General features: G+C 45.3%; 1 protein-coding gene across 6 annotated transcripts in view; it reads right to left on the bottom strand.

Annotated features, from left to right (window-relative positions):
• Positions 1 to 12,967, bottom strand: part of CDH23 (cadherin related 23) — a 1,682,716-nt gene that overhangs the window by 119,432 nt on the left and 1,550,317 nt on the right. For all 6 annotated transcript variants that reach the window (XM_068258239.1, XM_068258230.1, XM_068258228.1 and 3 more), the window contains 2 exons: positions 2,087 to 2,194; positions 1,121 to 1,223 (listed from right to left, as the gene is read on the bottom strand). In XM_068258239.1, coding sequence (XP_068114340.1) covers positions 1,121 to 1,223; positions 2,087 to 2,194 — 211 coding nt within the window. The remainder of the gene's footprint in view (positions 1 to 1,120; positions 1,224 to 2,086; positions 2,195 to 12,967) is intronic.

Genomic DNA, 12,967 nt, shown 5'->3' on the forward strand with positions numbered 1-12,967 from the left:
GCAGATTGATCTATTTCTGGACGATTTCGCTCAATTTGATTGATCGATCCGGACGGAAAATCTGGGTCGTTCTGGGAAAAGCTGGCAGCCGATCGATGGCCCGTAGGGTTGCATTGGATGGAATGGTGCAACACTGCATTTCGATCAAATTTCAATCGATTTCATTCTGAAATCGATTGAAATTTGATTCCTACTGTGTGGCACACATCAGATACATTCCTGTCAGATTCGACCTGATAGGCATCTGACAGAAATCTATCTGATGGTCAAATCTGCTGCAAATCTATAAGTGTATGGCCACCTTTACACTAATCTAAAGTGGATGACAACTATTATGGACCTTTGCATAAGTATGGACCTTTGCTTAATTACCATACTTCTGTCTTCCTCCATGTTTTTGTGATTGCTTGTAATCTCACCTCTATGAGTGTGCTTGATAGCCATAAACTGTTGGTGCTTTCACATTAAAATAATAACATTAATAATCAATTGCTTCAGTATAGTGTCGCTTTACTGTAATAACCTGTCTAAGAATTGGTATAGCAATACTTAAGGCTACTAACCCCTTGCGTTTTCTATGAAAAGAGAACTCCACCCAGCATCGACTGAGGAGGTCATCAATGGATTTACTAAGATGAAGTCTCCATGGTCTTGATGCAGTTAATTCAGCAAAAGAAATCAAGGTATGACCTCTTTTTCAGCAACTATTACAGCCATCTCTATACTCACCTTCTCCATGCTGTTTTTTGGTGCTGGATGGAGTCCTCTATTAAATGTTATTACACTGGTTTCCCTACTGCATGAAGACATTGAGAAACAAGTTAAACAATCAGTGGCATCTTTATCAGTAATCTCCTTTGCTTAGCTGCAATAGAAAGGAAAAGCAATTTGTGCAAGGATTGCTAAAACGAGTGATGAACATTTTCAGAAGGAAATCTTTCAAAAAGCCTGTGAGAATCGTATTTCAGTGGTCTTCATTTTCTGCAAGATGTTCTTTCTGTTCTGGTAGGAACCACAATACTGATTTCCCTAAAGGACAGCTTATCACCTTTTAGACATTTTTAAACAAGATTCAAATTTACATAAAATACAAATGTAATACAGCGTGGTTGTAGAGTACCTGCTGGAGAGTTTTCCATGATTTCTGCCTGGTATGATCCTTGGGAAAACAACGGCCGATTGTCATTCTCATCTGATATGGTCACAACTAATAGGTCAAAATCCTGCATGAGAAATAATATTACTTCATAATTTAAAGATCAAATAAGGAGTTTAGTGGTTGTTTCTTCACATTGCTTTTGTAACGGTGGAAAAGCTATCATGCTTATCTATTTTCACTTTTTGGAATCCACTGGCAAGCAAAACTCTGTCATCAGGATTTTATTTAGAACTCATAACGAGTTCTTGCAGCAACCCGAGTTAGTCCTGCTTAAATGCACCATAAATTAAAGTTTAATTTTACATTTTAATTTAGCTGCTCTTGGGAAGCAAGTTACTTCCAGTCCATAATGTCAACCTTTTTACAGTTTTATTTTATCCAGTCTTAATCAGTTGATTTTGGTCTCAGATATGATCCCCTATATTGAAATGCATATAATTCTCACTGTAAGGTTCTGAGAGACCACACAGCCATCAAAAAACCAGACCAAACAAAACAAAATAATCCTTAGACAGGTGGGGAAAGCTAAAGTATATTTTTCCTGTGTTATGAACACAAAAGAAGCACTTCTGTATTACATATTACCCAGGATGTGCCTGGTTGTGCCTGCTGTACATAGTTGGCTGAGAGCACTGGCTTACAAGGAGCATGTAGTGGACCTAGGATACAGTGCTCCTTTGTCTTTTGTGCATCTGGCTACACTCAGACCCGCAAACTGTAAGTAGATCAGCGCAATGGAGGAAGTCCATCCAAACTAGGGGACTGATAAGTATTAAGACCTCATAATAGACACAAATGTTGTCCTTAGTGTTTTAGCAACTATGGGTAGCCTTCATATTCCTCATACTGCAGACTCAATTTTTGGTATTATTAGTGACCTAACTCACCATAGAATAGATTTAAATGTATAGACATAATCAAAGTCACCTTTCTGGAATTCCGGGCGTTTTCTGGGTTGTCCTTCACAGTGACCGTCAACCTGTACTCTGAAATCTTCTCTCGGTCCAGTGCACGATTTACATAGACTATTCCAGTCTAAGAATAACAGAACAAACTATACATGAAGGAATGCTAAAATGACCAAATTGTACATAAGGTTTTTGGGCTGAGTGATCTTATTGGTCACATTCAAACATGACAAATGAAATGGGCTACGCAAATGGGCAAACTATAAAATATTAGGTCTCAGGTATCTATGTCCTTGAAACAAGCATATGTATGACATATCACAGAAACGAAATTCAGTTAGTTTAAATTATTCAATATTTATCGTCCAGTCAATCATAGGCAAAAACAACAATGCTCTTTATTCAGACAGCACATTCAAAATCTTCCATTACACCATTCACTCAGGGCCTGATTTAAGCCAAGGCCACATAGGCCATGGCCTACGGCACCACAGGATCAAGAGCGGGTGAGCAGCAGGCTGCAGGGGGGGGGGGGGGGGCACCTGGCTATCTATGTTGGAGGGAAGGGGGTCATCTGGCTATCTATACAGAAGGGAGGGTGCATGTCAGTAACAGTGTGCGATAATCACGAACAACAAACGCGAAGGAAACCCCCGGCTGCATGCCCCCAAATATACATGTAGTCCCCTGATGGCTCTGCATTAATACTTTACCTGTCCAGTGTCTGCCGCTGTGTCCGCACTCCTTTTCATGCAGAGGCACCGGTGGGCTACATGTACATTTGGGAGAACCCGGCGAGGCAACGTCACGAGGCTGATTCCCAAAAGATTTCATGCTGAAATCAATTGGGAATCAGCCTGCGGTTTCTGGTGGCCAACAGATCTCTCCCCAATCAGATTCGAACAGAAAGAGATCTGTCTATTGTTTGATAGGTCACTAAAATCACTAGATGTATGGGTACCTTAAGGCCAATCACCTCAAAGATAATAAGCCTTTACTGCAAACAGATTGTAAATCGATTTCAGCATGAAACCGATCACAATCTATGAAGCTGCCACTACCGCCGCCCCCACCAGCTATACACTACCTGCTCCGGCCGGCGCAACTCCCCCGGTCTACGCTGTCTTCTTCTCCGTGCTCGGCTCCAGCTTCACTGCACTTCCTGTCTGGGGGAAGTTTAAACAGTAGAGGGCACTCTGTTTAAACTTCCTGCCAGGACAGGAAGTTCAGTGAAGCCAGCCGCACCCGGAGCCCAGCGCGGAGAAGATGACAGCGGAGACCGGGGGAGTCACGCTGGCCGTAATGTATTGCAGCTAGCGTCAGTCGTCGGGCATTCGAACGCAGCTATCGACGCACTCCCGGCCCGCCGGCGATCAAGCAAAATCTTCCGCACGGACGGATCGATGGGAATCAACAGGAACGATTGATTTCGGATGGAAATCGATCATTCTGTCAGCGTTTGCGCAACGATTTCACAGCAGTGATCGAATCTGCTGTATATCGGCGGGAAAATCGTTAAGTATATGGGCCCCTTTAGCCAGTGCAGTTTCTAGGCTAAATCACACCCAGGGTGAGGGTGTAAAAATTGTATACTTCCTGATTAGCAAGAAGTAGAGAGTGTATTAGCAGCTATGCAGACAGAAGAGATCAGCAGCAAGTAAGCGGCGATTGGAGCGGGAAGGGAGGCGAGTTGCTAATATGAGGCTTCCTGCTGCGCTTACTCTGCAAAGATGGGGAAGCTCGGAGGGGAGCCCCGGGGAGAGAGAGGGAGGGAGAAGTTGGCCTCCCCTTCATGCGGATGAGTCCCACTGAGGCCGCGGCTCCCCCCTTCATCACTGCGCCCGCCCCCCCCCCCCCCCTTACAGCACTCAGGGTGATCACCCACCTTGCCTGCCCCTAGAAACTAGCTGTTCTCGGCATGTTAAGAAACGTATAAATAATAGGGAAGTTGACATTTGTTGCTGCTGACTAGATGCGCTTATCCAGCGCTTATGGCGTGTCATCCCGAGCACCGATGAGATAACTGAGCCTGCATGCATGTGATCTGGACACTCCTCACAGACCTTCTGGGACACGTAAGAAATAGGGGTTCCTCCCCCCGCGGACAGTATAGAGCAGTGTTTTTCAACCAGTGTTCCGCGGCACACTAGTGTGAACGTTGCCTGGTGTGCCGTCCTCTTCTCCCCCTCCCACCCGTCCCCGCGGCCGCCGCTGTTATTACCTTAGCAGCGGCCGCTCTCCCCTCTCCAGCGCGTGTGTTTATTCTAGCAGCGTATCTCCGGCTGCTCTGTGTGATGTGGAAGGAGGCAGGGCTCGGTTACCATAGTAACGGCGATACATATCGCCGTTACAGGAAGCTGCTGCCCTGCATCCTTCCGCATCACACAGAGCAGCCGGAGATACGCTGCTAGAATAAACACATGCGCCGGAGAGGGGAGAACGGCAGCTGTTAAGGTAATAACAGCGGCGGCCGCGGGGACGGGCGGGAGGGCACTATACTGGCTATACCGGGGCACTATTCTGGGGCACTATACTAGCTATACTGGGGCACTATTCTGGCTATCCTGGGGCACTATACTAGCTATACTGGGGCACTATACTAGCTATACTGGGGCGCTATACTAGCTATACTGGGGCACTATTCTGGCTATACTGGGGCACTATACTAGCTATACTGGGGCACTATACTGGCTATACTGGGGTCTATACTGGGGCACTATACTAGCTATACTGGGGGGCTATACTGGGGCACTATGCTGGCTATACTGGGGCACTATACTGGCTATACTGGGGCACTATACTGGCTATACTGGGGCACTATACTGGGGGGCTATACTGGGGCACTATACTAGGGCACTATGCTGGCTATACTGGGGCACTATACTGGCTATACTGGATGGCTATACTGGGGCACTATACTAGCTATACTGGGGGGCTATACTGGGGCACTATGCTGGCTATACTGGGGTACTATACTGGCTATACTGGGGCACTATACTGGCTATACTGGGGCACTATACTGGGGGCTATACTGGGGCACTATACTAGCTATACTGGGGGGGCTATACTGGGGCACTATGCTGGCTATACTGGGGCACTATACTGGCTATACTGGGGCACTATACTGGCTATACTGGGGCACTATACTAGCTATACTGGGGCACTATTCTGGCTATACTGGGGCACTATACTAGCTATACTGGGGCACTATACTGGCTATACTGGGGCACTATACTGGCTATACTGGGGCACTATACTGGCTATACTGGGGCACTATACTGGCTATACTGGGGCACTATACTGGCTATACTGGGGCACTATACTAGCTATACTGAGACAACTAAACTCCCTACACTGAGGCAACTATGCTAGCTATGCAGCCGCACCCCAGCCCCCCCCCCCCATAGCCTGCTGCGCACGGCACTGTCCACTAGGTCGCGCAAACAAACGGGGGTCGCGCAAGCAACCGGGGGCCGCATTCCCGACCCCCCCCCCCCCCCCCACCGTGCCGTTCCCCGGAGGAAAATTTGGTCAGACAGTGTTCCCCGGGCCGGAAAAAGTTGGGAACCACTGGTATAGAGTATACAATGCATTGCTCAAACTGGCTGGTGGAACTAATGCTACTGTCTAACAGCTTGCTAACCCGCTTTCTGTAACTTGCCTTGATGAGAAATGCCAGCTGAATATTAAAACGCTGCTGTGCTGCATTTAATGGGACACTGCTGTCACTGTTGTTGCTTCAAGTAGTGGGTCTGTGGAAACTGTGAAACCCCCATATGAAATGGACGGTGCTTACCTTTTCATGAAGTTTGCACGGAAATAAGCTTTAAAGCTGGCCAGCTATTCATTTTGTGTTGCATCAGTACAGATCGGATTTGGGCTTAACCTTGGACTTTTGTTGCTATTAGGTCCTTACCCAGAGCTCTGTGGTTGTTCACAAATGCATGCAATTGCTCTCTTCATCAGATGAATGTTACGGATGAATGGATGTGATGAGTGTGTGGGACGCAGGGGCTGTCAGGTCAATCCCTAAGTTCTAAGTGTTTTTAATATTTTATTAGAAGTCCATTGATTCAGTCTGTGATTGATGTGATTTTTTCTACAATAAAGTAAATTTGTTATGTGACCAAGCGAGGCCTTACTTTAACTTTGTTGGGTGGAGGTTTTTGTAGATTTGTTAACCTGCTGGGCGGTCTGGACGAGCTCAGCTCGTCCAGTACCGCCGGAGCCTGCCGCTCAGGCCCTGCTGGGCCGATTTGGCTCAAATAAAAAGCAGCACACGCAGCCAGCACTTTGCCAGCCGCGTGTGCTGCCTGATCGCCGCCGCTCTGCGGCGATCCGCCGCGAGCAGCGGCGAAAGAGGGTCCCCCCAGCCCAGCGCAGCCGGAACAAAAAGTTCCGGCCAGCGCTAAGGGCTGGATCGGAGGCGGCTGACGTCAGGACGTCGGCTGACGACGATGACGTCACTCCGCTCGTCGCTATGGCGACGATGTAAGCAAACCAAGGAAGGCTGCTCATTGCGGCCTTCCTTGTTTATTCTGGGCGCCGGAGGCGATCGGAAGAACGCCTCTGGAGCGCCCTCTAGTGGGCTTTCATGCAGCCAACTTTCAGTTGGCTGCATGAAATAGTTTTTTTTTTATTAAAAAAAAAACCTCCCGCAGCCTCCCTGGCGATCTTAATAGAACGCCAGGCAGGTTAAAATGGTCAGCCATCTCATCTTTATAGTGATGAGGAGTTTCACCCTCTATTACAGAACTGGTGGCTTGAATTTAGTGAGAACCCTCTCAACACTGGGAATCAAGGGCCTAGCACACTCCTGGCTCAACTCCTACCTGTCTGGACGTTCTTTCATGGTCTCCTATGCCAATACCAACTCCTCTCCACGCCCACTGTCTGTGGGAGTACCACAAGGGTCCGTCCTTGGGCCCCTCCTCTTTTTCCATATTACACCCATGGCCTGGGACAGATAATAAGCTCTTTTGGGTTTCAATATCACCTCTATGCTGATGACACCCAAATTTATTGTTCTGCCCCAGACCTCTCCACACTACTATCAAAAGTTCCCGAATGTCTATCCGCTGTATCTACATTTATGTCATCCCGCTTCCTTAAACTCAATATGAGCAAAACGGAGATTGTGATATTTCCACCTTCGCTCTCTGTTCCACCTCCCATTGTCACAATCAATGTAGATAACACCCCAATAGCATCAACCCCCAAAGCTCGTTGCCTAGGGGTAACTCTGGACTCTGAGCTCTCCTTTAAACCACATATTAACACTTTAACTACCTCCTGCTACTTCCATCTCAAAAACATTTCCAGAATCCGGTTCTTCCTTTCACAAGAAGCAATTAAAATGCTTGTACATGCCCTAATCATCTCCCGCCTTGACTACTGCAACACCCTACTCTGTGGTCTACCAAAAAGCAGACTGGCACCTCTCCAATCCCTACTAAACTCTGCGGCCCGTCTCATCCACCTCTCTTCTAGATCCTCTGAGGCAGCCCCTCTCTGCCAATCCCTCCATTGGCTACCAGTTGCCCAAAGGATCCAGTTTAAACTTCTCACACTTGCATACAAAGCTCTATACAAGCTATCGCCTCCATACATTTCCTCTTTAATCTCCAGATACCTGCCCGCCCGGACCCTCCGTTCCTCACAGGAGACCCTTTTGTCCTCCAGCCTAGTCACCTCGTCTCACTCTCGCATCCAAGACTTCTCACGGGCTGTCCCTTTCCTTTGGAACTCTCTCCCTCAGCCGGTTCGTCATGCCTCAAGTCTGGAAACCTTCAAACGTACTCTGAAAACACACCTGTTCAGACAAGCCTATAATTTGCTATAGGCAGCACTGAAGGCGCACTGGCTAACCCACTAATCCTTGTGTTTCTTTCCCTTTTGTTTCCTCCCCACTACCCTCTAGATTGTAAGCCCGCAAGGGCAGGGACCTCCTCCTAGTGTTTCTCATACTGCTGTTATTTTAACATATGTACATGTACCAACCACATATCAACTATGTATGTGTTATGATCGCTTCTGCAGCGTTTACTGCTGACTGCAGTGGTATTGCAACCCAAGCAGTTCTGATGTCATTACATGCATTTGCTTGCATAGTTTGGTTTGCACTTAAACTAGTTGCTGATTCCATCTGCAGTCGCTCTGAAGTTAATGACAGTTTAATATGCTTTTGTGTAAACAAACATTGTCTGCTGCAATGGAGGGGCAATCCCTTTCCTGCAGGCTGCATATCATTGTCTGCCTTTTCCTGCTGTCAGCCTGTGATTAATTACCATTCACTTGTGTGGGAATCTGCAGGTCTGCTCCCATTGGATGACCTCAGTATAAAGAACTGCTTCCTGCAATGCTTCATGGGCTACCATAGTCTCAGATTCTGTCTGTTACTCTGCTCGTGCCCCACCTCGTTCCTAGTCCGTGTGGACTGCGCTGACTCCTGCGAAGGGGTCAGCGAGTCCTTCTAGTTCTGCTCTTGTTCTAGAAGTTATTACTCTGCTTGTCTTGTGTCATATATTGGTTCATCGCCAATATATACGCATACTTGCACATTTTGTTATTTTCCTTGTATTCGTGTTACGTTGATACATCAGTGTCGCTGATATATACGTACACGAACTGTTTATTTCCTGTGTTCAGTTAGTCAGCCTTCCAGCACGTTTTGGTAGGTTGCGCGTATCGTGATCACCCGTGCTGAGTTAGTATCCTGCTCCTGGTTCTGTTTGTGGATTGCGTTCATCTCTGCGAAGAGATAGCGAATCCTTCTGAGTCCTGTTCCCTGTATTACTCCAGTCCTAGTCAGCGTTCCTGCTTATGTCATATATCGGTTCATTGCCGATATATACATATGTTAGTCAGACGTTACAAATAGGTTCATTGATAGCTGTAATTGTAATACGCTAGGAAAACATACTTATTGTATATTTGTCTGTGTTACGTTCATCTATCTTGATCCTCCTATTTCCTGACTATCCTGTCCTGTCTTTGTGAAGCACGCCATCGCTTCAAGCATTGGCTGCCTCATTCCAGTCTGTCTTGTTGTGGACGCTTGCTGTCACTAAGTAGTGGCTAGTTAAGCAAGCGTTCATTCTGTCAACCTGTCCTGATCTCCTCAGTCCTGGTGGTTTATGCGCTCAGCGCTACTTTGCGCTGAGACGTTATCACAAAAGTATTGTTTGTGGCTGTTCGGATCTGCACCGGCTCTGTGCGCCACAATCTCCTATTGGAGTCGGTCCTCTCCTCCACTAAACTGGGGATATCCTGATTCCTTGTGCTGGTGTGTGTACCTCCTTCACGTCAGCTTATGTGTTGCATGCTGACTGTGGAGAATACACCTCCAAGCTTAACAGTATGTATCTGTATTTACTCTATTCAATGTCATGACGGTACAGTGTCTTGTATTTCTTATGTATATTTGTTCCCCATTATTTGTTTGTACTATGTACAGCGCTACGGAAGATGTTGGCGCTATATAAATAAAAAATAATAATAATAATAATAAGGATAACAAAACTCATAAAAATGACCCTCATTTATTCTGGGACACTGCCAAAGCCGTCCTTAGAGGACACATCATAGCTTATGTCAGTTCAAAAAAAAAAAAGTAGCAAAGAAATACTCTGCCCAGATTAAAAAAGTTAGACAGGCTTTGTTAGAATACCAGAACTCCCACTCACCATCCTCTAGAGAGCAGTGGCTAAAAGCCAAAGTAGTAGCAGATAAATAGCTCAAACAAAGGGAGCTCCTCACTCAACCTTACAAAAAGCTACAATTTTTTAAATATGGCAACAAATCAGGCAGACTTCTGGCTAGACTTGCCAAGGGGGGATATGACCCTTCCCTCATTTCAGGCCTCCAGAATGACCTAGGGGAAATTAAAAATCACCCAAAAGACATCAATGATATCTTCCTTTCCTATTACAGGAACCTCTATACAAATTCTCACACCTTTAGTGAAGCTGATAGTACCAGATGGCTAGACTCTGCTCCCCTCAAAAAGCTTAGCGAGGAAGACCTCAGTACTCTCAATGCCCCAATTACCACCCCCGAAATAGTTCAAACTATCAAAAGCCTGGCTAATAACAAAGCACCAGGCCCGGACAGTCTTTCCTCAGAGTTTTTTTTAAATACTACAAACAGAGATTTCCCCCACCCTCTCTGAAGTTTATAATAGAATCCTGCGTGGTGAACAGTTTCTATCCTCTGGAAACGATACCTACATTAAAGTAATTCACAGAAAAACAAAGGACCCCACTTTAGCGGAATCATACAGACCCATTTCGTTAATCAATCAAGATCTTAAGGTCTTAACCAAATTAATGGCCAATCGTTTAGCCATATTTATGCCAAAACTTATCCACCCTAATCAAGTGGGATTTGTGAGAGGCAGGTCTGTGGTCACTAACATCCGTAAATTACTATTAATTCTAGAACAGGTAAAAGCGTACCCTGTAACCAACCAACAGAGTGCGCTTCTACTACTCGATGCACATAAGGCCTTCGATGAGGTTCATTGGCAATGGTTGGATATGGTCTTAATAAAAATGGGCTTCACTAGTAGTTTTCTTAATCTTTACAGACTAATGTACCAAGCCCCTAAGGCACGTGTTTATACCCCAGGTTTCCTAGCCACCTCTTTTCCCCTTCAAAAGGGAACAAGACAGGGGTGTCCCCTGTCCCCTCTTCTCTTCAACCTAGCCCTTGAACCTCTAGTTAGACTACTAGACAGAGTGATCGGGGGAATAAAGGTGGGGGATGTCAAGACCACCCAGGCTCTATTTGCAGACGATATTCTGTTATTTCTGGATAATCCCTTGACTCAAGTACCCAAGATCCTACAACTGATAGCAGAAATAGGCAGAGAATACGGTTTTAAAGTCAATAAAACAAAAAGTGAACTTATGTTTCTCTCTAGCAAATGTAACTTACCAACAGGTATTGATCTTAGAGTTAAGATCACTAAAGGACCAATTACGTACTTGGGAGTGCAGGTGGGTAAGGACCCCCATTCAATTTACAACCTTAACATAACTCCACTTATTCAAAAACTAGTCAGTCAGCTTCGTAGCTGGGAAAACCTTCCTCTTAGTCTCTCTGGTAGAGCAGCTCTATTTAAGATGATTACTTTTGGCAGGCTCTTATACCCCCTGCAAGTACTCCCTTTTCTTTTAAAACATTCTGACATACAAACCTTGAATAGAGCTACCTCACTTTTTCTTTGGAGAAACAAGCGGTCAAGGATCAAGTTAAACAGACTTCAAATCCCTAAGAGCCTGGGTGGTCTTGCCCTCCCTAACATCAGATTATATAATTTAGCCTGTATGCTATGTCACATTCGTGACTGGGTATCCCAAACTTCTGGTTTCTCAAATTATAAGCTTGAGGCGGCCCTAGTGGAACCCTGGACTCCAGTGGGTCTACTACACTCCAAATGGTCCACTCTCCCTGTTCGTCTCAAGCACAATGTTATAGTAAAGGATACCATTGCCACATGGAAGGAATGTAGGAAATTATTCCACCTGCCATGGAAGATCACTAAATACATGCCACTTTGGGGCGCCCCTGATTTCTCTCCAGGTATGCAACATAGCACTTTCCTGAGTTGGGAGATCAGGGGCATCACCAGGCTTAGCCAACTCTTTAACTTTAAAAATAAGCGTTGGTTGAGCTTATCAGAGTTACACACACTATACAGCATCCCTAAAACCGACTTTTTGGCCTATTGCCAAATAAAGTCCTATGTTAAAGCACATTTAATTAACACCTCCTGCCTAACGGAGATCACACCATTCGACAGACTCCTTAAACCTGGAACCGAGAGACTATCCCTTTCAATGCTACATAACGGCCTACTAGCCATTAATGCTGGAAAATTAGCACAAGACAACTTTAAAAGATGAAACAAATACTTTGAAACTCCTTCAATAGAAAAGCTTATAATAGAAGGCGTATCGACATATAGGAAAAACATTATATGTGAAAGTTGGAGAGATTCTCACCTCCTCCTCCTCTTTCATGCAAAGTATGCATTTAATATCAAATACTCTACTCCTCCTCAGGGATACTTTCCAGAATGTCCCAAGTGTAAATATCCTAGTACGGATATGGTACATTGCATATGGCAATGTCCGGCCATTTCTCATTTTTGGGATCAAATCTCTCGCTTCCTCAAAAGGCTCAAATGTAAACACCCCGAAAAGGACCCCATGCTTTACCTATTCCATAACAGGACCCCTTTACCAACAAATCCAGATAGAACCCCCTCTGACCCTGATATTCTACACGTGACACTTGCAGCAGCAAAAAAAGCCATTTTAAATAGATGGATATATCCTACCAGTCCGACTATCCAGGATGTAAAAGACGAAATGTTAGATTTATACTCCATGGAGAGATATGACACACTCCTTCATAAAGAAAAAAGAGCCAAACTTTTTTTTTAGCAAATGGAAACCTTTTATTTTAAATATGTTTAACCAGGAAGAAATCACCCACCTGGTTGAACCATTCAAATACTCTTCTTGGTATTGTAACGAGGATCTTCTTGGAACCCTGGGACCTTTCAAGCTTTATGCCTACACTATCAATTAATGAGAATCCCGACCTTTTCTTTCTTCCTTAAAACCAGTTAAAGAGAATCTGTACTCTGAAATTCTTACAATAAAAAGCATACCATTCTATTCATTATGTGCTCCTGGTCCCCTCTGTGCTGTTTCTGCCATTCTCTGCTGCAAACCTGGCTTGTAATTGCCAGTTTTAGGCAGTGTTTACAAACAAACTAACCAGCTTCTAATAGGCTCAGCTAAGCAGAGTGTGTTAGTCACACAGAGCCTGCAGGGGGTGTGTACAGCTTCTAGCTAATCACAAGCAGCCCTGCACATTCCAGTCTGAC

Source organism: Hyperolius riggenbachi, chromosome 10, assembly GCF_040937935.1.
Source record: "Hyperolius riggenbachi isolate aHypRig1 chromosome 10, aHypRig1.pri, whole genome shotgun sequence".
Classification (NCBI taxonomy): domain Eukaryota; kingdom Metazoa; phylum Chordata; class Amphibia; order Anura; family Hyperoliidae; genus Hyperolius; species Hyperolius riggenbachi.